Source organism: Zeus faber (assembly GCF_960531495.2).
Source record: "Zeus faber genome assembly, chromosome: 4".
Classification (NCBI taxonomy): Eukaryota; Metazoa; Chordata; class Actinopteri; order Zeiformes; family Zeidae; genus Zeus; species Zeus faber.
In genome coordinates this window covers 33460505-33485969 of record NC_137191.1, presented here as the reverse complement: position 1 = coordinate 33485969, position 25465 = coordinate 33460505, and the positions used below count along the sequence as shown (strand labels likewise).

General features: G+C 41.3%; 1 protein-coding gene across 1 annotated transcript in view; it reads left to right on the top strand.

The window, feature by feature from the left end:
* vegfc (vascular endothelial growth factor c) overlaps positions 1 to 24080 on the top strand; it is a 77447-nt gene extending 53367 nt beyond the window's left edge. The window contains exons 5-7 of the mRNA XM_079999932.1: positions 6829 to 6974; positions 20796 to 21117; positions 23531 to 24080. Of these exons, the coding sequence (XP_079856058.1) occupies positions 6829 to 6974; positions 20796 to 21117; positions 23531 to 23639 (577 nt within the window). The 3' untranslated portion in view covers positions 23640 to 24080. The remainder of the gene's footprint in view (positions 1 to 6828; positions 6975 to 20795; positions 21118 to 23530) is intronic.
* Positions 24081 to 25465: the final 1385 nt, after the last annotated feature.

Below are 25465 nucleotides of genomic sequence, written 5' to 3'. Positions count from 1 at the left end.
ATGGGAATCTCATGGGAGTCTGCAAAGTTATCATTGAGTTTGTTTCCAGAACGCCCATGTAGAAAAATATGGCAACGTCAGCAAGGGATAGATATCTTATCTATTTACCAAAAGTAACCCAATTTTACCCCATGGTTTAGGATTGACAATGTATGGTTTCTACATAAATATTGTCCATACTGGTGCTCTGGCATACCTAAATGTAACAGGCCAATATTTACCAATATGTGCAAAAAGGGATCTATTCAGCTGATTTTGGAAAAAAGGAACAGGCTTACACTTCGGTTAAGCCTCATCTCCAGCTCAAGTCTCTGTCTGGGGAAAATAAATGTTTGTTTTGGACTTGCACCTTAACTGAAGCTCAGTACCGAGTCTATGTTTTATCTTTTTTTTTTTACCCATAGATATTAATTACCTATGTTATGGAGATACAGAGATCCAAGGGCCAAAAATATATCTCCAAAAACACACCCATTCCTGAGCTGATGATTTGTCTGTAATTGCTTCAGATGACACATGACTGTACTCCAGTTGATTGGCCTGGGATCTAAATTGAACTTTCTTTTTTCCCTAGTTCATTCCCTCAGCGAATACACTTTTCATTGACTATACTAATAGTGTTGTCCATATACTAAAGTTAATTCTTTGTTCAGAGTGTACATCCTACTTAGGGATGCTACTGTAATTTAGAATTTTGTTTCTGACCAATAGCAGACCCTCATTAACCAATCATTAACCTTTATGAGACAAGATTAAAATGTACTATCTAGAATGGACGAATGTAAAAAATTCATATCGTGATACGACGTTAGGGATGGGCATGAGAACTCGAGTAGGGGAAAAATAATCGCATTACTTGAAACAATATATAATCTAGTCACAGACACTAATTCATTCGTTAATTCATTTTTCAGTTCATTATAAATATAGCATTTTCATTTGTTACTCTGTTTCGTTTGTAAACAGCTGAGCTTAGCGCGGCAGACCTCACCCGGGGTAAACTGTCTTCTTATATTCCTGAAATAAAAGGCGCGTGTGGTTCCAGGTGTCGCCCCTGTGAGCTGTATTTCAGAAATGTATTGTAAAGCCTATTTTTCTTTTACCATGCTACAAACATTTTTAAAGTAATTGTAGGTTTTTTTAACTGTTTAACTGATAGTATTAATTGGTCAAAATTCTTATTGTCGGTTAATGGTTAAACGGTTAATTATTAACATCCTTAATCCTACTTCACTGAGTTATCGAGCTGGAATTTGAAATACGTTTCTCCCAAAGTTCTTTGGGAAACATCCACATTGTCATTAGAATGACGTATAATGTACAAATGAGGAAGGCAAAACATATTATTTGTCTTGCCTTTCTCATTCGTCATTTGAGTATCTCACCTTGTAATAGTCAATACCCCAGTCAACATCTTCCAACTGCCCATAATCTCATTAACTCATTAACCATTAACTAATTTGTAAAGCCTCTACAGTATAAACAGTGATATAATCCATTGGTTTATAGACAATTGCTGTCTCACTCTGCGCTCTCTTGAACTCATCTGAAGGCCTCTTTCCCATTTCACAAGTTCTAGAAAAGATACATGCAATACAAAAAACAGTCAATAGACTGGCTTAGAATTGTATGTGTGTGCAACATTACTTAGACAGCTTGGAAAAATTATGTCTTGTTCTTGGGATTTCTTCAAGTGAGATAAGTAACTTTTCAAATAGAGAACAGAGAAAAAAATATAAGCTCTTCCCTCTAAGAGTAGAAAATCAAAGACAATTGTTTAAGAGAGCATTGAGATATATATATAGGACTCATGGAGGAGGAGCAGCCACTTTTGTTTTTTCACAATTTTGGCGTAGTTTCTATGGCTTCCTTTAGCAGTCATAATGTGTCACTGAGGGTCCAATGGACCGCAAACACACTATATTCAGTTGTACATACAAAACATGGACTCCATTAAATATGATGTGGAATGACATCTGCAAATGCTGTATAACTACAACCATATCATTACAATCAAAAACATACATCACAACTGTTGAGGAATGTGCCATCTTGTACTTATTGTACTGTAGAAAAATAAAATAACAGAGTGGTCCATGGAATTACTTTCAAAGAATAAATGTGTAAATTAACATAATTTCCACCACTCGCCAAAGAGTTGACAAATCCAGATGTCATGACGAGCGGAAGAGATAAATAAACAAAAAACTGTCAATAAAAATATCAGGAATATCATTTTGGGAGGCTGACAGGTTCTAGGTTCCAAGCTACATTGTATTAAGAATTGTGATCCATTTCCTGAAAACACCTCAAAATATCCTTAACACCACAAAGTCATTGCATATGAAAATGTACCTGGTCGTATAAACTGATCGTGATTCTGATTGTGTGAGCAACCTTGCAAAGCTGGAAGCATCTGTGTACTTAAGTAAGTTATGTTTCGGGCCGAACTGTCCACTTAAAGGACTTGGAGCGGCTATATGACAATGTTGTATACCCGAGAAGCCATTGTAGGAGGAGGGGCTTAGGAGGTGGAGATGGAAGTGACGGAGAGGAAAGCGGGAGGGACCAGCAAGGCGGGCCGGAAAAAAAGCTGGGGGGGTTTGCAATTTAACTGGAAGAAAACAAACAACCGAGACACTCGATCTTAAGACAGCAAATAGAGATGTTCCAGATCTAGATGGATCCCTCATTTAGCTCTCTCTCTCACTCTGTACTCTCACCCTTCCTACTACCGCTGGCCTCAGTGAAGGTCGACCCCAAGAAAGGACACCGGCGGCGCTGTTTATTGCTCTGCAGTTTTTATCCTTCGATCTCCTTGTAAACATCCTGAAACACTCTGGGTCCACGTAGCAACGAAACCTTGTGTTCTGTCCATTTTTGTCAAAATCTTTATCTTGCTTTCTTAATTATTCTCTTCTTTGGTCTTTCATTCTCTTGCTTTCTTTCCCTTAGATCCGTGTTTACTAACCGTTTTTTCTGTCATGGCACACTTTTCACAATTGAATACTCCCGTTAACCACATAAAAAAAAACCACAATAGTGCTTATTATCATTACCTAATGCTAGTTCTCACTTTCAGTGTGAAACCTGAGTTCATTGTGATTGTTTATTTTTTGTTTATTGTTTAGTGTGAGTGTATTAGGAGTGTATCCTTGCAATTTTGATCATGCAACACAACAAATTAGGCAGGGGCGCATATACGTACAGTGCACCCTCTAGTTATTTACATGTCACACTTAACTGTATATAAAAAAATTCAACAAGGGGTAAATGTGGTGTATTATGGATATTCAAATTTTTCTGATTTTCGCCTCAGACCTCCTTCAAAACGATAACTAACCACGTCCCTAATGACGAAAGTACACCACCGAGGGGAGGTGGGGGGGGTGGGGACCATGGATGTGGGTTTAAATTTTGTCTGTGTCTTGCACGAAACAAAGCAGGATACTGGTTTTGCTTGTTCATGCACACAGTCACGGAAATTCATCTATTGAATGGTCTATTAAATTCAAGGTTGGGAGAATAGGGATATAGAGTCATACCCTCAGTATGAATTCCATTCATAGATATAATTTAATTGTGTATAAATGTCAGCGTGTATTTATGATGTATGATGTATAGCTCGCATGCGCGTCTTGCTGAAAATTTGAATAGTCCCACCCACAAGTACTGTTAACATTTCCATGGTAGCAGCAAGCTCCACCAATCAGAGATGTCACTGTTACACTTAAGAATTGTGGGTAGCGTAGTACTCCATGTCATCGTGAATAAATCATCTTCTTCTCTTTAAACAAGGTTAATATCATACAGACTTGTGGCTTCTACAGGACCAAAATCAAATTATTATATACATTGCATAATATTTACACAATTATTTATAAACCTTTCAAATCATAACCCTAATCCTCGCCAAATACAAAAACTACAATTCTGTGCCATTTTGTTATGCATCTTGATGCAATGGCCTCATGGGTAAGGTAGTTTTATTATTATAAACCTTTTAACGAAAAGAAGATAGCGATGCGTGCGACATGCATGTGTATCTTGGGGTAATTTGGTCAGGAATATTCCTGCGTTGTCAGAATTTACTCATGTATTTGCCAAAGCCCTAAATTATATGTAAAGCCATTTAAAGTGCCACCCCCTATTGAAACTACCTCTAAAAGTACATGTCCAGTGCTGTCCAGAGCTGGTTGTTCTTTTACTGAGATATAGGGCTTCAAAGGTGACCTCTGGTCAGGGTTCAAAGGTCATTATCTCAGTATAGGGTCAACTTAAATCTCTACAGCTTACATTTGTGTTATGTTTTGTTATGTGTAGCACAAAAAAAGTCTGACAATGGTGCTCTGGGACACGATTCAATAAATACATTTTCGTGAATTTTAGCACAAAAAAGTGTGATACCGTGTTGATCTTGTATTGATGAGTATTGACAGCTACACGTTGGATTTTAGTCCTGTTTGGCAATGTACAATCAAAGTATGATATTATTCTCATAGGTTACCTTGATTGTTGGACTCTAAATCCTTCAGACTCGAGATTGTTAGACTCTCGGAGTACGAGTATGAGTTTCATATATTGTAAAGTTTTTGTAATTCAGCCTATTTTTGTCGTCAGTAAGGTCTTAATGTTCCAGTAAACTGAACTGGAGCACGCGTGCTGTTGTAGGTTTGTGACCATTGGATTTGACTTTTCGAAATTCAGACACTGGCTGCCTTGATACTTAGGTATCGAAAACTGAAACATTAAAAATATTTTTTACTCACAGATCAATTAAGTGTTGAGCCTTTGCAAAATTTCCAGGAAATGGTTCAATCAAAAAAGGCATTTTTTTCTAATGTATCCATCTGGTGGTACTTAATAACAACTATATGAATATATGAATCTCGAAAATAGCACATAAAAGTGAGTTTTCCAGGAAAAAAAAACAAACATTTAAATCCTTTCACTTTACATAATTACTACTGCAGAAGCATTTTCTCCTGCCAAACACAGTGATACTGTAGAGGCGGCATGAAGGCATGAAGGGATCGTTTACTGAAGATAAACCTCCTTCCCCTGCCGTCTCATTGAAGTTGACCCAAGAAAAACCTTCTTTGATCTAGGTGTTTATTTGTTCAAAATCGCTCAGCTTCCCTATCAAGTCATATCTTAAGCCTGACTACACAGCCTACACACTATAGATAACTACACACACACACACACACACACACACACACACACACACACACACACACACACACACACACACACACACACACACACACACACACACATTTAGACACACATCTGAGAAATACCATTTCCTGGACAAATTAAGTATCCCGACTGACTTTTTGCGTCACTCTCAACTCAGTTTGACATAAGTTTGACATGTCACATCTAGGGCATAGATTCCTGGATATGGCATTTATATGATATCTATACGTCTATCGGGTATCCTTATAATTCCCAAATCCAGGAATGAGAAAAAGATTAATTAATTTAACTTGTAATCAGGATGGAAAGCAGAAAACAAAATGAAAATGAAATGAAAGAGAATACAACTTGGCCCAAGATGCATTTTCTAGGAATCATTTCATAGTTATAGCTTGTACCAAGTTATATGCAGCTCAATATAGTCTAAGTGATCGGACAAGAATCGATAAATCCTGGCTCTGGCTCTGAATACTTTAGAACACTATAGTGTGTATTGATTGATTTGTATTTTACTACTTGAGTAAAAGACAAGTTCAATGCAATAAATGTGATGTGAAATGAAGAAAACCAATGAGGATAAGATGTCTTTGTAGCGATAATACGCAGCAATGGTTTTCTTTTATTTCACTGATACATACAGTACATACATACAATGGTTGCACAATCTTACCACTTACCACTAAAATCTTTGATATCCACTCATTCATGAAACCAGTTTCTCACATTCATTCTTCCTCTTTGTGACTGAGCGACTTACAGTTCACTCAAAAGAACATAGAGTCAGCACACCTGGGGGAAGGTGGGAGGGCCGCCTCGGCTCTTCCTAGAGGCGAGATAGGCGACCGCCTAGAGTGCCATCTAGAGGGGGGGGGGCGCGGAGAGGGATCGATCAGGCCGCATTTTCCACACCTGTCTCCCTCTCTTACGGTACCGATGGTGCGCACGCCAGCAATGGGGTTCCCACGATCGCTGCACCTAAACAGTGTGTTATTTTCCTATTTTTTTTATGTCTCCTTCTTGAATGAAACAAGTGTGCGTGGAACGTGACTGTCTCCCCGATCATCCCCTCTCCATGCGTAATGCGCAGAAAACAATCTCAACGACTCTATGAGTCGTGCAACGTTCCTCTGTGCCCCATCCCCACACTGTTTTTAGTTGTTATATTTGGAGGAACGGGGCACTGCGATCGGGGTGCATGGAGAGCCGTGTTCGATTCACTCATATAAAAATATTTTTATAATCCCCTTTGTTTAAATAATTCCTTATTGAAATGTTATCGCTGTGTATTTTTAGGCTTCTATCTGTTTTATCCTGTTATTGTAATGCACACTGACTCTAGAAAAAAAACGGACTGCTCAACTTGAAGAATCTCAGTCAACTGACGGGTTCCCCACTGATGATTCGACTCGTCGACTTTCAGGGGGCGGCCCCAAATTGGTGTGCGAGAACACCCGCAGACTGGACTGGGGTTAGCCAGCTATGTGAAATGGTGGGCCAAGATTCCAACTCATTCTTAGTAGCTGGTGTATTTCTCACTCTCTCTTTCTCTCTCTCTCTCGCTCTCTCACTCTCACTCTCACTCTCTCTCACTCTCTCTCTCTCTCTCTCTCTCGCTCTCTCCTAAAGGTGCACGGAAGCCAACAGAACATGCCCACAGGGCCACACATGGAGCAGCAGGCATTGCCGTTGCATTCCCAAGGTGAACACCTGGCAGCGAGGCCCCCATCCCCCGCCGCCACCACCCCCTCCCAGGCCTTCCCCACAGCACGTCGGTGAGTACGCCACCAACACGGACCTTACTATTCATTAGAGGCAGGTTCCCAGTGATGACATTTTGAGATAGAAGTATTGCAGAGAAGATGGAGAGTCAAGAGTGAGCGAAGGATGGGTTCAAAGTCGATCTGTGGTCGTGTTCACCTGTGGAAGTGTAACATTCCCAAAGAGGAAAATATCTTAACTGTGTTAGATGTATGGTGAAATATACAAATGTCAATTTGCGACTTTCTCCTCTACCCTAGCTGTGCACAACGGAAATGGAAACCTGTTTCACAATAAACAGTAGCTGCATTCCCAATAATTATGTGCTGTGATTGTTGTTAGTATTGTGATGTTGCCTATTTTGCCGTTCAATATTATAATTTATTGATTTTGAGAGTTTTAAACTCGTAAATAATGTATATTTTGTGGAACTAGTTCTGTCTGACAACTACGGCGCCACACACTTCACAGCCCTTACGGGTCTGCCTACAGTATTTCATCAGACAATCCCTCATGCCCCACCTGCTTTGCTGCTTGCTTTCTGCACTTCTGCACTCCCCCTACCTCCCCTTCATCTATCTGGCATGCTCTACTCATCTATCCAACAGGTGGATTTGAGGGGGCTTTCATTGGCCACAAACCAAATAGTATGATCACCGAGCAATACATGACACAACTACTCTGACCGTTCATGACAAAATAAAAGTGCTTTCCTGAAAGTATTCTTCATATTTCCTTTCTTTATTATTTCTTTCATATTTTTAGCACACACAAATACAGGAAATCATCACTAAAGGTACACAAAAGGATCAGACAGGCTACGTGATATAAGACAGGAAGTGAAAATGGCTGGAGATGGCAAGTCATCTTCAAGATTCAAGATTTTTTATTTGTCACATACATATACATACTTTCATACATATATGCAGTGAAATGTAATAATTCACGTTATATTTGAAAATTTATTAAAAAAATATATATAATCGTCATATGTGACTCACCACATACTTTAGGGTCACATTTTGAAATTAAGCTACATATGAAAGTGTAGAATCAGAGCTTCAGAACAGGGTATCACTTGTGGGAATCTAGCAAATATTTTGGAAGCTATGACTAGATTAAGATTAAGATTTTGAGAACAGAAGTTCTTAGAAATCAGCCTTTAAAGGTTTTGGGTTTTTCTTTTCATAATATTTTAATTCTTTATTTTTTATTTTTTTACCTGTGCTGTACACATGCTTGGCGTACAACACAGAGTATTTGAATGCCATTGCATTCAGGACAGAGTTTTTCTGCAAGTGGAGTTCAAGTTCTCAACCTGCAATGCAACTCTTTATTAATTCTTAAATCATCAACAACTGCTGCAATAACTCTGTCCTGTGGACGCCCTGTAGAATGACAAGAGCACAGTTTTTGGTTATGGAGAGCCACCACCAACCCCCCTCTTTGGAGAACTATTTATCATGTTTGGGTCTATAAACAACTGATCACTACTTCAAGAGGGGGAGAATCACCACGGTGAGACAAATAAACATAGAAACAAACAACATTTACACAAAAACATTGGATGACACCATGTATTGAAAAACAATGAATTAGGTCCAGGAAAACTGGAACTACAAGTGGTCACGTGGCCTCTTCCTGTCATTATTATGGCAGCAAATGAGGGAGGAAAGGAGAGGAATGCAACCAGGAGGGTGCTGGGGTGCACTTGAAGCAGGTGTGTGTGTGTGTGTGTGTGTGTGTGTGTGTGTGTGTGTGTGTGTGTGTGTGTGTGTGTGTGTGTGTGTGTGTGTGTCCTGTCCACCGGTGAGTGTACATTACTTAGCCCCATTGGAACTGATGTAGAAGGCAGGTATTATGTTGCGGCGCCTCCAAGCAGCGGAAGAGCCCCCGGGGGACCGCCCCCCGGCCAATCACGCCCCCACACCGACCCGCGAGGGACCAGCCCAGAAAAAAAACCCCAGTGCTCAATGTGTGCTGTTGGTAATTGCAGTTGAAATTGCAGGGTTGGGGGTGTGAGTCCTTCTGGCAAGTCGAACCTGAATCACTCGCACCCCTCCTGTCCCGCATATCCTGGTCCGATGGAGTGTTTTTCGAGTAGGATTGGTGTGCCAGTGTATGTGTTCTAAGCTAATGTGAGTGGAATTAAAATTTTGGGACAGACGAGAAGCACGCTTGGGCAGGAGTGTGACAGGCAAGATGGCAGCTGCCCGTCGCATCCCCACCCACATAGCCTGCACCCCGCCCATCCTGCAAGCCCTCGGTCTATTGTGTGGTGTATATGCTGAGTTTGATTTTTGGCACTGAGAGGTGCGCCCCGCACACCGAGAGCGTCAGAGGGCAGGTACCTCGGCAGCCTGGTGTGATGACAGGAGACCGCCTCCCACGAAGGAGGCCACATGGTGAGCCCCGCGCCTAGCACAGCCAGCCAGGTTCAGGACTCAGGTTGACAGGACCAGACCAGCGATCCACACCTCCCGCCCCCAACCCGGGCCCCAGAACCCATAACCACGCCTGGAACCCACACACGGACGCCATCTGCAGGTACTCCCTGGGAGCACGTCTCTCCCCCCACCCCCGGAGACAGACCCCCACATGCCCCAAAGCACAACGACATTGCACCGACTTAGGAAGACTCAAGTATTAAATGATGGAGTTATGTCAGTGATAAAAGTGGCCCATATTTAATTAAATTAATCAACATTGTTTTGGGATATTGCCAATAGTTTTTCCATTGCGATGTAATCTATTAATAACTGCAGCCATTGGGATGTGGTGAGATTATCTCTCTTTTTCCAATGGAGTAATATTGTTTTCTTGGCCATTGTCAACGCGATCAAAATGGGTTGGTGGTGTTTCAGTGGTGGGTCGACTGAGGAGAGGTCACCGAGAAGACATAAAGACGGGGAGAATGGAAGGCTGCGACCCAGAAGAATTGATAGCTTCTTGGTGATGTTGGTCCAGAATGCTAGGATAGGAGGGCAGAGCCAGAAGGCATGAAAGTAGTTATCTCTAGTATCAAGGGAACAGTGAGAGCAAATGTCTTCATCCACAAAACCCATTTGGAACATTTTGTGTTCCGTGATATGGGCTATGTGCAAAATCTTGGATGAGTTGAATTTTGGAGTTGCGGGTCATAGAAAAGGTGTTGTTGCAAATAAGCTCCCACAGGTTGATATCGGTGGGCAGCAAGGTTTCTTTCCCATTTCATTGTAGGTAAAGATAAGGTGTCCTCTGTTTTTAATAAAAGTCTGTATATTCTAGAAAAGGGATTTTTCAAGTGATCGATATGAGTGAGATGTTCAATCATTGGAGGTAGTTGTAGGATGTTGTTCATCAATTTGATTTTAACTTTTAGAGACTGCTTTAATTGAAGGAAGCCGTGGCCACCGATATTATACCTTTGGGTTAAGGTTGGGAAGGATATAAGCGAATTGTTTTCAAAAATGTGCTCCAGATGAGTAATTCCTTGTCTTTTCCAAGACCTAAAGATTATTGGTCTGTTTTTAACCAAGATATCAGGGTTGTGCCAGATTGGCGTGAATTTGTTTGGAGATAAGAGTGTGACCACTAAGTTTGAGGAATTCCCACCAGGCTGACAGGGTTGTTGTGATAAATGGGTTTTTAAAGCAATTATGTTTCCTTATAGATTCAGTAAGGAATAGGAGATCGGATAATGATAACTCCTGACATTCAGGTTGTTCAGTGTTTCGCCATCCATGGGCCAATTGTTGCTCTGGTTGTAACCATTTAATTATAAATTGAAGATGGTTTGCTAGATAGTAGTATCTAAAGTTTGGGGCTGCTAGGCCTCCACAGTCTTGGCTGGTGTATTTCTCACTCTCTCTCTTTCTCTCTCTCTCTCTCGCTCTCTCTCACTCTCACTCTCACTCTCTCTCTCTCTCTCTCTCACTCTCTCTCTCTCTCTTTTTCTGTAGTGTTGCTAGTTTAATTCTCGGTTTCTTGTATTTCCAATAAAATCTGTTGACTATTGAGTTGAGAGTATTAAACCAATGTACTGTTGGTTGCACTGGGGTCATTGAAAATATATAGTTTATTTTTGGAAGTATATTAATTTTCACTGCTGCTATCCTACCAATCAGTGAAATGGGTAGGTTGTTCCGTCGAATGAGGTCTCCTTCAATAGATTTGAGCAATGGAGTGAAGTTAAGGGTAAACAAATCTGATAGATTGGGGGAGATATCATTACCAAGGTATATATTATTGCCCGTTGTGATGGTTAAGTGAAGTTTCTGGGTTGCAGCATTACAGCATTACAGTACCCAATGAGTGGTCAGACTGTGGTTTTAGTCCAATTTATTAAATAGTCTGAGATAGCTGATAATTTAGATATAAGATTAAACACCCCCAGTAGGGATGATATTGGGTTCCGTATGTACAACAGGATATCGTCTGCATACAAACTGATTTTGTGAACAGAGTTTCCTGTTTGTATGTCTACAATATTACTGTTTTGACGGATAGCCGCTGCGAGGGGTTCATTAAAGATGGAGATTAGTAAAGGGGAGAGTGGACATCCTTGTCTTGTGCCGCATTGTAGAGTGAAACGCTGTGAAGTGTAACCATTGGTGATGACAGAAGCAGAGTTTCTGATCCATTGAATGAGGGACTCTCCAAAGCCAAATTTGTTGAGGATTTAAAAGAGATATGTAATCCAAAGAGGCAATAATAGTATTAAAGTTGTTCCTTTTAGATATGCTCATCAGACTGAATAAACGACGCATATTGCTGGATGAGTGTCTGCCTTTGACAAAACCTGTTTGATCTGGGTGAATTATAAATGGAATTACTCTTTTAATTCTGTTGTTTAGTGTTTTACTTATAATCTTAAGGTCGCAATTAATAAGACTTATGGGTCTGTAACTGGAGGTGAGGCTTGGGTCCTTTTTGGGTTTGAGCAAAACTGAAATGAGAGCAGTATTCATGTGCGGAGGCATGGTGGAGGTTGACTTGACCTCTGTAACCATTCTGATGAATAATGGGGAGATAAGTGGCCAGAAGTGTTTATAGAATTCCACTGGGTAGCCATCTGATCCAGGTGATTTATTGTTGGGCATAGAGAAGAGCACTTTCCTGAGTTCTACAAGAGTAAGTGGTTGATCTAAGGTGGTAGCCTGCTTCGTCGAAAGTTTGAGAAGGTCGATATCATCAAGGAATGAGTGAATGTTTGATATATTCGATTCATTATCCGAGTGATATAGGTTATTATAAAAGTCTCTAAATATGTTATTGATGTCTTGTGGGAGAGTATGTTATTCTACCCTGTGAATCTTTGATGGCTGTAATAAGTGATTTTTCTCTATCACGTTTCAATTGATTGGCAAGAAATTTACCTGATTTGTCATTGAATTCAAAATAATTTGCTCTTGTTCGTTGCATAAGGAATTGTGTCTTTTGATGGATGATAGTTTCAAGTTGAGATGAAATTGTCCTGATCTCATTTCAGTTTTTGCTCAGAAGATGAGTGGGCTTGTTGGGAGTGCAACTCCTTTAGTCGCTGTTCGAGTTTATTTTGGCATTGTTGTCCTTTCTTTTTCTTGTGAGTGGAGAATGAAATAATACCACCTCTTAGAACTGCTTCCTAAAGTAAGGATGGTGATATTTCTGGGGAGTCATTCAGTTCAATGAAGGAAGTCCATTCTCTTGAAAATAAATGGTTAAATTCTTTATCTGTCAAAAGTAAGGTGTTAAACCGCCACCTGCCAGGGGGGTTACGGTTTGTTTCATTTATCAGGTTGAATCTAATCGGCCCGTGATTGGAAATTACAATCGGGTGGATTTCAGAATTAGTGATTTTGGACAGTGCGGAGTTACTTGTCAAGAAAAGGTCGATTCTAGGGATACTTTGGTGGGATGGTGAATAATATGTGTATTCTCTAGAATGTGGGTTATTTGATCGCCAACAATCCCCAAGAGCAAGATCACTCATATTTTGTTTTAAAGTGTCTGACGAACACCAGAATTTGGGAATATTTCTGGCTTGAGAACGGTCTAAATTTGGATCCAGTACTATGTTGAAGTCTCCGCCCAATATGATAATTAATTCAGAGAATTCTAAAAGTTTTGAAAATGTATTGTGAAAGAAATTTGGGTCATCCTCATTGGGGCCATAAATATTAGCTATGGTTAATTTGATGTTACCTAAAATCCCATTAATCATTATGTAACGCCCTTCTGGGTCTGAGATTGTGGTTTAATTCTGATATGGGATACTTTTATTGATCAATATAGAGACACCTCTTTTTTTTGAGTTGTATGATGCGGAAAACATCTGATTAACCCATTTAGCTTTGTGTTTGAGGTGCTCAGATGCTGTGAGGTGGGTTTCTTGCAGTAGACAGAAGCTGGGGTTCATCTTGGTGAGGTGAGTTAGGATTTTGCTACGTTTAGCAGGTGAGCCCAAGCCTCTCACATTCCAACTAACAAACTTCATGGGTGTCATTGAAGCTAGTTAGGGGGTGATAGCACAGTGCATCCAAGGCAATAGCTATACTACCGTTCCCATGCTTACCCATAGATAAGTTTGGGGTTTCCTCCTTTATATTCCTTTTCACTGCCATAGTATTGTCGTAAGTTTGTAGGGATACATAACTACACAAACAAATGACAAGTAGACAAAGATAAAAACAGAACATTGCCGGATTAGACATACATTAAGTGAAAGACGTTATAGAGTGAGAGTGATAGGAGAAGTAAGGAGAGAGGGATTAGGGAGGTGAGATGATGAGAGATGTATGGAGGGGGAATTAGGAAGGTGAGATGAGAGTGAGCGATATTTTAAATCCTGACACAGATAGCATGCCTATTCCTACATCTTGCAGTATATAATAACCGGAATTACAAGAACACATACAGGGTGTGGTCGAGGAGTCTCGGTACAACAGACCGTCTATATATAATTTGTCAACAACCATCAATATTCATTTACCCTTCTGCCGGTTCTCATTCAGGACAGGATACAGCACTTTCCGTTGTTCATTGATCTCCCGGGGAAATTGATCGTTCATGCCCAGCGCTGTTCCTTTCAGCTCCCTTCCTTTGCTTTTAACCAGCTCCTTGTGCTTGAAGTGTTCAAACTTAGCAATGATGGAGCAGGGACGGTTCCCCACCCGGTGTCCCAGTCGATGAACTTGGTGAAAGGTTAAATCCTTAATTTATAAAAAACATTGGAAAATGCATACCGTATTTTCGCGACTATAAGGCGCATATAAACGTCATTTTTTTTCCCTCAAAATGTGCGGCGCGCCCTATAGTGCGGTGCGCCCTATGTGTGTTCCGCGGACATAAGGCGAGGTGGCCCGAGTTGGAGGAAAGACTCGAGCGGTGGATCATCGAGCAAAGAACGAGTGGGGCGAGCGTTTCGACGGTCACTGTTCGACTAAAAGCAGTAACGCTAGCGGAAGAAATGAAAATTGAACATTTTCAAGGAGGTCCGTCGTGGTGCTTTCGTTTTATGAAACGGTGCCATTGTTCCATCCGGACCAGGACTACAGTAGCGCAGCAACGTCCGGCGGATTATAATGAAAAGCTGGCGAGCTTCCACTCCTACTGCAGCAAACACATCGCCGACAAACGCATCCAGCCAAGCCACATCACCAACATGGACGAGGTGCCGCTCACTTTCGACATCCCGGTGAATCACACGGTGGAGAAGAAGGGGACCAGCACGGTAGCGATACGCACAACGGGGTATGAAAAGGCGTCGTTTACTGTTGTGCTTGGCTGCCACGCAAATGGACAGAAACTGCCGCCTATGGTGATTTTTAAGAGAAAGACTTTGCCTAAAGAGACTTTTCCAGCTGGAGTCGTTATTAAGGCAAATGAAAAGGGCTGGATGGATGAGGAGATGATGAAAGAGTGGCTGAGGGAGGTGTATGTAAGGAGACCAGGTGGTTTTTTCCACGCATCACCATCGCTGTTAATCTGTGACTCCATGCGTGCCCATCTCACAGCCGATGTGAAAAACAAGGTGAAACAAATGAACGCTGTGCTTGCTGTTATTCCGGGAGGTCTGACAAAGGAACTTCAACCGCTCGACATCGGTGTGAACCGGCCGTTCAAAGTAAGCCTGCGAGCGGCGTGGGAGCGATGGATGACCGACGGAGACCACAGTTTCACGAAAAGTGGAAGGCAGCGCCGGGCAAGTTACGTCACAGTTTGCGGATGGATTGCAGATGCTTGGGCTAACGTGTCTGCTGGCACTGTTGTTCGAGCTTTCGCAAAAGCCGGCATCATTTCCGAGGAGCCGCACGGCACGGAAAGTGACTCTGACAGCGAAGAAGGGGAAACTGGCATGTCTGATTTAGCGCAGCTGTTTAATTCAGAAACAGAGGATGATGACTTCGATGGGTTTGATTAATACTTTGTAATAAATACATGAATAAAGCACAAACATACTCAGTTTTGCTCCCGCTCTATTTTTAAATACGCAGTAGAGGTATTTAAACGTAGTAGAGGATATGTACCGGTATATAAAACCCGCGCCCTATAATCCGGTGCGCCTTATGTGTGTGTTAAATACAGTAATGGCACACATAACTGAGACTGCGCCTTTTAGTACGGTGCGCCTTATGGTCGTGAAAATACGGTAATTCAAATTAAACCTTTAATTTTAAATTGAAGTTATCTTTTTTTCACTCTAAGTTCGCCAGAAGAAAAACATCCCCAGACCACAACAATTCCCAGAACAAAAATGGGTCCTCCCAGGACTAGGGGTTAATTTATTAACATTAACATTTAACATTTATTAACATAATTTAATTTATAACTTTATTTTATCAAAGCAGTTTTGCATTCTGACTTGACATCACAAAGAATATCGAAGGATGATCTTGATCTGCATGTTTGCATAAAAGGGAAACATAAGATCGCCGTTTGCGCTGCTCAACCAGTTGGTGAGTGACAATTTTTCCCTGTAATGCTAGTGGATCAGGTAGCCTCAAGCTCTTTAATATTTATCTAATATTTCAAAATCAAAACTCAGTTTTGAAAATAAGTTGAGGGATAGAAAACATTGAGGAACATAAATTTGCCTTAAACTCATTTTTGACTGAGAATGGAACAGTACAGTGCTGCGAAATGCACAGGCTGAGGACGTGTCAGGTCACATATTATGATAAATATGGCTACATTTTATTTGAGCATCGTATTTTCAGAATTTCTCTTGAGTGTGCATACAGCTGCATACAGCTGGGGACACTGCACATACACTATCGCACATCCCTCCCCCCCCCCACACACACACACACACACAGACACACACACACAGAGTTAATAGAGCCATCTCTCTATTCGTAACTGTTTGTGATGAGAAAATGTTCACATGTTCACTGTAGAGAATTTATGACCACTATTGAGTGTGTGGTTGTGTGTGTGTGTGTGTGTGTGTGTGTGTGTGTGTGTGTGTGTGTGTGTGTGTGTGTGTGTGTGTGTAGATGTTCCTGTGGTAAACCTCTGTGGACACAGTATAAACAGATGACGTAAGGAAGAATTTGAAGACTCCAGCGTAGTGAATTCCGCACACAAACACACTAATATATGCAAAGACAGTATGTTTAAATAATAGCCTCACATTCACTTTAGTCATTTTTCTTTTTTTTTTTCACTGTGGTGCAGAGGAGAAATCTCAAGGTTAATTACTTTATGGGATTCCACTAAATCTTTTTAAAATGTTATTTTATATTATTTATATTATTTTATTTTTGTTTTTACAGATTTTGTTACTTGGGTGTCACCAGAGTAGGACATGAATACTCTCATTACAGTATGTTAGATTCTGTCAATATCACAAACTGTAGTTGGTCTGGTCCAATAGTCATATTGGGCACACACATTATTGGACATTAAAGGTCACGCCATGCAACTGTTTTCTCACAATTTGCATTCACACTGGATATATGTCACATGTTGCCGTCTGTAACCCTTTTTAATGTTCTTTTGCCTTCTTTCTTTCTTTCTTTCTTTCTTCCTTTCTTTCTTTCGCTTTTGGCTTTCAGCATCATTTATAACTTACGCAATTTGTAAGATGTGGGACATAAATACTTCCCACCAGTGTACTGTCCAGCACCAGTGTACTGCCCAGTACACTGGGGAATCTACTGACAAGAACCTGCAATTCCAGAGTCTTACCCTCACAATGTGTTATTGCTTTCACTTGGGTTGAGCCGATTTAAAAAAGCAAAGAAAACGTAGAAGATTTTACATCCAAAAAGTTATCACATGCACCTACCCCAACACTGAACCCTGCCACCGACACGCACTCTCCAACCATTAAAATGGAATTTCTTTGTTGACCTCGGGACGTAATAAAGTTTGCGAGACAAGCGTGTAATTCTCGATGTACACCCAGCACGTAACAGAGGAGGTATGCGGAGGAGACCCTGGAGAGAGGAGAGAGGCAGTTCGAGGAGGCAGGAAAAACGAGTCGACTTAAATCCGAACACGCGTCAATTCAAATAAGCTCGCTTTGTGTAACACATGTCGATCTTGGGGGGAAAAATCCTTTCTTATCCATTTTTATTTGCAGTTTGATGGTTGTAAGAATTAATTCTGGCAGTTTTGCACTACGTTTGTACCAGGAATGGGGATTTATTTTTTCTTCCGAGTTCACAAACTGGGAAATGAGATAGGAAAGGGGGAACATTTGATTTTCGCTTGCTACAGGCAGGAGGGGGAGAGGCTCATATACTTTTGGCTGCCCGTGTGCTCAAACCACTCTGGGGAGAAGCACACATATATAGCTTGTCTTTGTGAGAGGTACAACCAGAGACTGGAGATAAACTGGATCGGAGGTTTCAGAGAGTGGAATAACCGTGCATTCCCAGATAAATCGGAGTATTTCTAAAACTAAGCAGCGTTACTTGCCGGAGCCATTCAAAGGGAGAAGCCAAACCAGGAGAGGAAAAGGAGGGACGGATTTAGTGATTTTCAAGTTTGCAGTGAACAAATCTTTGAAATTACTATTAGCCACTCAAACTAAATAATGAACCGTCTGTTCACCGGAAGTCCCCCCTCGCTCACTGTACAGTTACACCGACTGAAGGAAATGATCGAAGATTTTGAAAATGTCACAAATGTTTTTACTAAGTGACGTCAATGTCGTCAATGACCAGATCTGAAAGAAGAGTCAAACCTTTTACCACTAGAGGGATTCCATATTTTGTTGGCTGTAAGACATTGTTTGCGCTAAATTATGCGCCATTGTTCAATATTAATATGTTATCTCGCCCATCAGTAGACAGTCACACACACACGCAGACATGAAGCCGGCCACGTGGCAACACACTGAGAATGCACTCACTGTTTTGTCAGCAGACACAAGACGCTTTGCCAGTAATGAAAAGAAAACCATCTGTGTTATCCATCCGGAAAAAGAAAGACAGAAGGAAGGGAAAGAGAAAGAGAGAGAGAGAGAGAGAGAGAGAGAGAGAGAGAGAGAGAGAGCGAGAGAGAGAGAGAGTGAGAGAGTGATGTGGAGACCACCATTAGTTTGTGTTTTGGAATTCTGTCCCTCAGTCGTAATTTTTTCATTCACATTGAACAATTGTTAAACATAGCAACTCAACTCAGGACTTATGTAAGTCTTGGACGAGGTCGACTACCTCTTCCAGCAGCATCAGAGATGATCCCTCTATCCAATGTTTTCACTCCATTTTGGAAATTTGCACACATAATTTTGTACTGCTTTCATTTTGTTTCACAATCTAAATCTGGAATGATACCGGTGTCGCCTGATTGTCCTTTATATACGCCTCTCCCTTTCAGCCTTTAACCACTTTCTACACTCTAAACTCTCTTCTCTTTTCCTACTCAAAGGAAATTCGGGATGTCCGAAAGCTTCTCCATTCTGATTCACCTGAGAGTTGAAGAATTGTGTTAAATAAAGGATCTGTCGGTTAGAGGTTGTGTCAGTTTCGCCTACCACACGCCACCCAAATGGCGTTTTCAGGGACCTCCGGCACAGAGACACAGACGATGGAGTTTCAGACACAGTTTATTGTAGCGAATGGGCTAGGTGGAATAAGCCCAGGAGCAGATGGACATGTGTCATGACAAGGGCTCCTATCGTGAGTTTGTGTGGGGATTGGGGTTTTAACTGTTGCTCATTAGACCAATCAATAAGCAACAGGTATGTAGCCACACTGATCCTGCGCCCCAATTACCTAGATCATGGAAAGATGTGGCAGCTCAAACCACACCATCCCCACACCACAGAAATGTTTCAAAATCCAATCCCTGGTCCACACTACGAGATTTTTCAATTCATAAGATTTGTTGACAATATGGGAGAACCCACACATAACGACATAGCATGCTTTCACAGTTTTGTTCCTATAGTGTGTGGAGAGCAACAATTTGCCCAAAACAGCACACCACAATAGCACAACACAAACTCACAGATTCCTACTGCAGGCCCAGCAGAGGGTGGTGTGTTCAGCCGAACGTACCGCTGGAACGACTCTCCCCTCCCTGCAGGACTTATACACCAGGAGGTGTAATAGTAGAGTCTGCAGGATCATGAAGGATCCTCACCACCCCAACAACGGACTGTTCCAGCTGCTGCGGTCAGGCAAGCGCCTCCGCAGCCACACAGCGAGGACAGAAAGACTGAGACGGAGTTTCTTCCCGCAAGCCATAAGAACTGTCAATGCTGACCTCACCAGGGGTCCTTACAAAAAGCACTGAGACACTCACATAGGCCCCACTGTCTTACTGTACTGTATGTAGCATACTGTACTGTACTGCAAGTTACTGTATCACTGCACTGGGTTACTGCAAACTGGGCTGTATTGCTGTTTTGTTCAGTGTTACTGTATTGCTGTGTCATACTGTTGTATACTGTAGTGTATATCCCCATACTCACTTTATTCACATGAACTTTACTGCACATATCTCCATATACAAATACCCTATCCCATATATATAACTCTAGTCCCTTCACTTCTATTTTGTACACTCTCTATTATATTTTTGAGTCTTATTTTATTTCAATTTTCTTTTCTTTATTTTATTCTATTCACTAACTGCATTACGTTTTAGGAACCAGTTTGTTTCAGTTCGTTAGCTAGGTAGGAATTAGGTTAGCTATTATGTTCGGTTTAGTAACTATTGTGCATAATCTGCGGGTGCGTTGTAAAGGCATTTCACTGCATATATGTATGAAAGTATGTATATGTATGTGACAAATAAACCTCTTGAATCTTGAATCTAATCTTGGGTAGCCATACAAGATTTGGCATGAAGGTGTGGCTACAGGAGATTTTCCAGTCCTGACTCTCGCGATCAAACGTGACTTACTGTAAGAGTAAACAAATGTGGCGGACGACCGACAGGGCAAACTAGCAATGCAATTGTTGCACTATTTTTTACATAAATCCAAAAAGAAAAAGGAATAGATTAATTCACTGAGACGTTAGGAACATGGACTGTTGCAGCGCAAACTTTATGCTTCACAGTGTTCACATTTGCCGCTATGGCTGCTTTTGCATTCATGAGTTCTTCCGTTTCAGTCAGCTTGGCACCCATTGGCTATCGGTCTTCCCCACGTGACAATCCACAGACTGCGTAGAAAAAGAAAGCGTACTTGGCTGTCTTAGGGCTTTCCCCTGCACTACAGGATATCCTACTGTTTAATATTTCCATTATTTAGTGAGTCTACCCGAGAAATATATTCATACAGTATGTTGACGATAATTTTGACAGTTATTCAAGAACTGCTTGAAGTAGTCCGGCATTGAGGACCCAGTCTATATGAAATATGCTCTACAAATAAACTTACCTTGTCTGTCTCTCTCTCTCTCTCTCTCTCTTAGACCTATTCGGGACAGATCTGTGCGGCCCGGACAAGGAGCTAGACATGGAGAGCTGCCAGTGTGTGTGTCGTCGCGCCCACCTCGACGGCTGCGGACCCCATCGCCATCTCAACCGCAACACTTGCCGGTGTGCCTGTAACGTCCCACCACCCTCCGCCTGCCCGGCCAATCATATCTTCAATGCGGAGACCTGCCAGTGTGCGTGCGACAAGACCTGCCCGCGTCATCAGCCCCTCAACAAAGCGAAATGCTCCTGTGAGTGCAGCGAGTCGCCCAACAGGTGCTTCCTCAAGGGGCGGCGCTTCCACCAAGCCACATGCAGGTGGGTTTCGAGCTTATGCAGTGAATGATGATACAACATGGAGTTAATTTTACATAAATATACTTTATGGATGATGGAGCAATGGATGGATATAATTTACATCCGTGTTTTTCAACCACCGTGGGAGCCTGCCAGGTGTTCTGTGATTTTCCTTTCAAATTCCACCAAAATAAATCATGAAAATAAGTTCTTGTGTTGCAAGATCAAAATTGCAAGGCTTTTTTTTGGAATTGCAATGATTCATCAATTAAAGCAAGCTCTGTGTTCATCAGAAAAAGCTCAAGCTCAAGTTGTGTGGGTGTTGGGTTATTATATTACTGGTTTTGTGATGTTTTTAGTGATTAACGGAGTAGTGGTATGCCGTGGGATTATTTGTGAATGCAGCATTAGAAAAAGACCCTTACATGATGCAAAATGTGATTGAATAAATCTGTGTTGAGGTTTATTACATGTGCTCATGTGAAATCGAGTGAATGGTCTGTTGAATGGCGGTCCCCATTCCGGCCTACATTGCTCATCCGTTGGGAATGTCTTTATACTTGTTTTGTCCGTCTTGTGAATCAGATATTGCGCTCAGATGCCCTCTTTGTCTGCCCTCTTTTGCATATATCAGGTTGACGCTACGATAAAAAATGTGTACCTTCATAATGAGTATTAAAGCCTTTGGAGGAATTCAAAGCACTGGTCACCTCAATGTTGTACAAATCTTTTGTCACCCGTTTCCATATTTTATGGCTAGGGTTAAGTAGGGTATTTTAATTATTTAAAGTATTGTTTTTTGTATTGTTTGTACAGTAGGTTTTGATTTGTTTTAAGGATTGCTTTAGGATTTGTGTGTAGGGTAGGGTAATATGGGACGGCTACCTGGTTAAATAAAGGATCGATACAATAAATATATTTAGATATTAGCCAACAAGATATTACACAACAACAATTTACACTGCTGCTTATAGTTTCTTTGGCCGGACAAATTAGTGGTACTCTTCCTCAAAAAAGTTCCCGAAGCAACAGCTGTAGTTGGGCTGGAACTAAGAAGGGTAGCACCTCATCCCAAATTACTGCCATGGTCCATCCATAGCCTGCACCCCCTAACCCCCTTTGGTTGGCATTGCAGTGAATTAGGGTCTGTAATAGAGACCCCAGTCTGCTAATGGCCTCTACCAGTCGTCATTTCACCACTTCCTCTCCACAACACATGCGCGTGTGTGTTGAGACACACACACACACAATGCGGCATGCACATAGACATCTATGTGCACATCCACTATTGACCCTTTGTGACCTTGTTCAGTAGTGATTTATGAGTAGAGCAAAGCAGTAAGAATCTAGTGTCTGGAGTCCCCGTGTTGAGTGTCTGTGTGTGTGTGCACGTGTCCCATAGTATTAAGTGCCTCATAGTTTTCCATTTTTCAAGTGTGTGTGTTTATATATATATATATACATATATATATATATATATATATATATATATATATATATATATATATATATATATATATACACACAGTTTATATACATAGATATATCATGTGTTGTATATGTGTATATACTGTATGTTTTGTATATGTATACAATATATTGGGCTAGTAAAGTGTTTTTTGATGTAACTTTGTCACCTTAACACATTATTCATGATAATACAGTTCTAAATTCAAGGGAGCCATGTAAAAATATATTAAAAATGTTTGGATGAAGGAGCTGTTGTTTCAAAACCTAATGACCCAGAATTTGAGGTTTATTTTGGAATATAAGTCACAACATTAAAACTACCACTAATAACCACTAATAACTAATATTGTATAGCTCCCCCTCATGTCGCTAAAATACCTCTGACCTGTCGAGGCATGGACTCCATAAGACCTCTGCAGGAGTCCTGTGGTATCTGAAACCAAGATGTTAGCAGCAGATCCCTTAAGTCCTGTAAGTTGCCAGGTGGGGCCCCCATAGATTGGGGGTGTTGTACCAGCACATCCCGCAGTTGCTCGATCGGATCGTAATCTAACCCAGGCCATACACACGATATAGAAGAAAAGGTGTTTGTTGTTGCTCCATGGTACAGTTCTGATGCTCACGTGCCTATTGTAGGCATTAATGTTGTGGCTGATCATTTTAGATAGATAGATAGATAGATAGATAGATAGATAGATAGATAGATAGATAGATAGATAGATAGACAGATAGATAGACAGATAGACAGACAGATAGACAGACAGACAGACAGATGGAAATCGCAATGGAAATGTGTGTCTCACATCACAGCTCACATCAACAGTAGGTTGAATTGACATAATGGACATATAATACTGTCCATCCATCCATCCACCCACCTTGAGCTTATTTTGGACCTTTGCCTTGGACCTCCTTCAGTGCTAACTATCACAATCTCTCTGGCCTTCCCTCTCTCTCTCTCCAGCTGTCACAGGCCCCCCTGCGAGGCCCGGCGGAGGCGGTGCGAGCCGGGCTTCTCCTTCAGCGAGGAGGTGTGCCGCTGCGTCCCCTCCCACTGGAGACGGCTGGACTAGAGTAGCCCCCTCCACCCTCCCAGTCAGCCACGCAGGGCTTGCTGAAATCTAGCAAACACAAGATGAACAGAGGGCTGGGAACACAGTTTTTATTTTTATTTTTTTTGGAAGGAAAGACCGGGGATGGAGTTGCCTCCTGTAGGCACCCGGTGAATGTATCTGCGTGCGTGTGTGCGTGCATGTGTGTGTGTATGTGAGTGTGTGTGTAGTGGCAGGGAGGGAGGTGTTGGACGTTGTCAAGCTGAAATGCGGAAATTAGAAACTTGGGGTCGCTGTTCACACGGGTCTCGGTTAAACAGGCGGGTTTTTTGCGCCTGAGACAATCCGACAATGAAAAGATCTATCCTAAAAACAAAAATATCCGTACGAACGAAGTGTGTCCAAAAATATTTGACTGTTTTGTTGTTGTATTAATTGCCTTCTTATTCTCGATTTCAGATATTGATTATATAATTTATTAAAACACATTTTTTTCAACCTTCTTTTCTTTTTCTCTGTTTGCACCCCCCCCCCACCTCCATGAAAATACACTGTGATCAATATTTTTGTATCATGTAAAGTATATGTTTGTAAAATTAACTAAAAATAAAAAATAAAATGTTATAGTGAATAACAATTACATAGTACAAACATAAAGATCTGCTCAAATCAGAGAATGACGCATATGGGACATGACATTGTGCCCTTGTGTTTTCACTCAAGCCATGTCAGTCCCAAGGTAATCTGCATGAGGTAGATCATCTAAATTGTTTCTACAAAACCACCCCAAGTCAACTACTGCCTGCAGTACCTAGCTATTGTTCTAGAAGTCCGAAACCTTTTTTTTTATTATTGAGATTTTTCAAGAGAGGGCATGAGAAAAACCTGCACATGGAACCACAATCAGTACAATTCAGTCACAAGTTACAGACTCCCACTCTACCAAGGACAGACACACAGTTGAAGAGGGCCCATTAAAGTCCTTTTCACCAGGTTAATATATGGTCTCTAAGGCCCCCAAAACATTTTTTAACGTTTCTTTCTGAAAATATTACTCAGATTACGCATTCGAGCCATTCTAACATGCATTCAATCCACCCTCTCTGAAGACGAGCTGTTTAAGTGGGAGGAGCCACCCCTCCCGAGTCCCCAAGTTCTGTGAGCCAGAGGGGTTTGAGCTTTACTCAGGATTCTGTTATATTTATTTGTAAACGTTCACTGATTTCACCATATCAGTCCACCAAAATCAGTTTCTGAACAAATTTGAGGCGAGAAATAAGCAATCCAGTAGCTGAATCTTCACTCATATTAGATCTACAAGGCCTCATTTAAAAGTTTGTTCCACAAACTTGTGTGTGTGTTCACCGCGGTGTCTGGAGCAGTGCAGAGCTTAGAGCACCGCAGGATACGACAGGGCTTGGGGCATTTTTGTTTCATTCAATTATGGAAACATCGGTAGATCAAATAAAATAAATACATCTAGGTTTTGTTTGGAGGAACGCGGAGTGGCAGTACAGCAGTAACGTGGACACACACACACACACACACACACAAGCACACACACACACACACACAAACACACACACACACACACATCCATACACAGAAAGAAACACAGCAGAATTATTTTTAAATAACAACTTTCCCTCGTCTGCAGTTGGTATCAATTCCTCTTTGTTTTAAAAGATTTGTGCTGGTTTCTGCAGCCAACAACAGAGCACTTCCCATGATTATCTCTTAGCTTTGATGCTGGTCCGGTGCGATACAGCCGTGGGAGGAGTTACTCAGATTGGGGGGGTTCTAATTGTAATGTGTCTAATTTCTACGTAGTACTGAGACACAAAGTT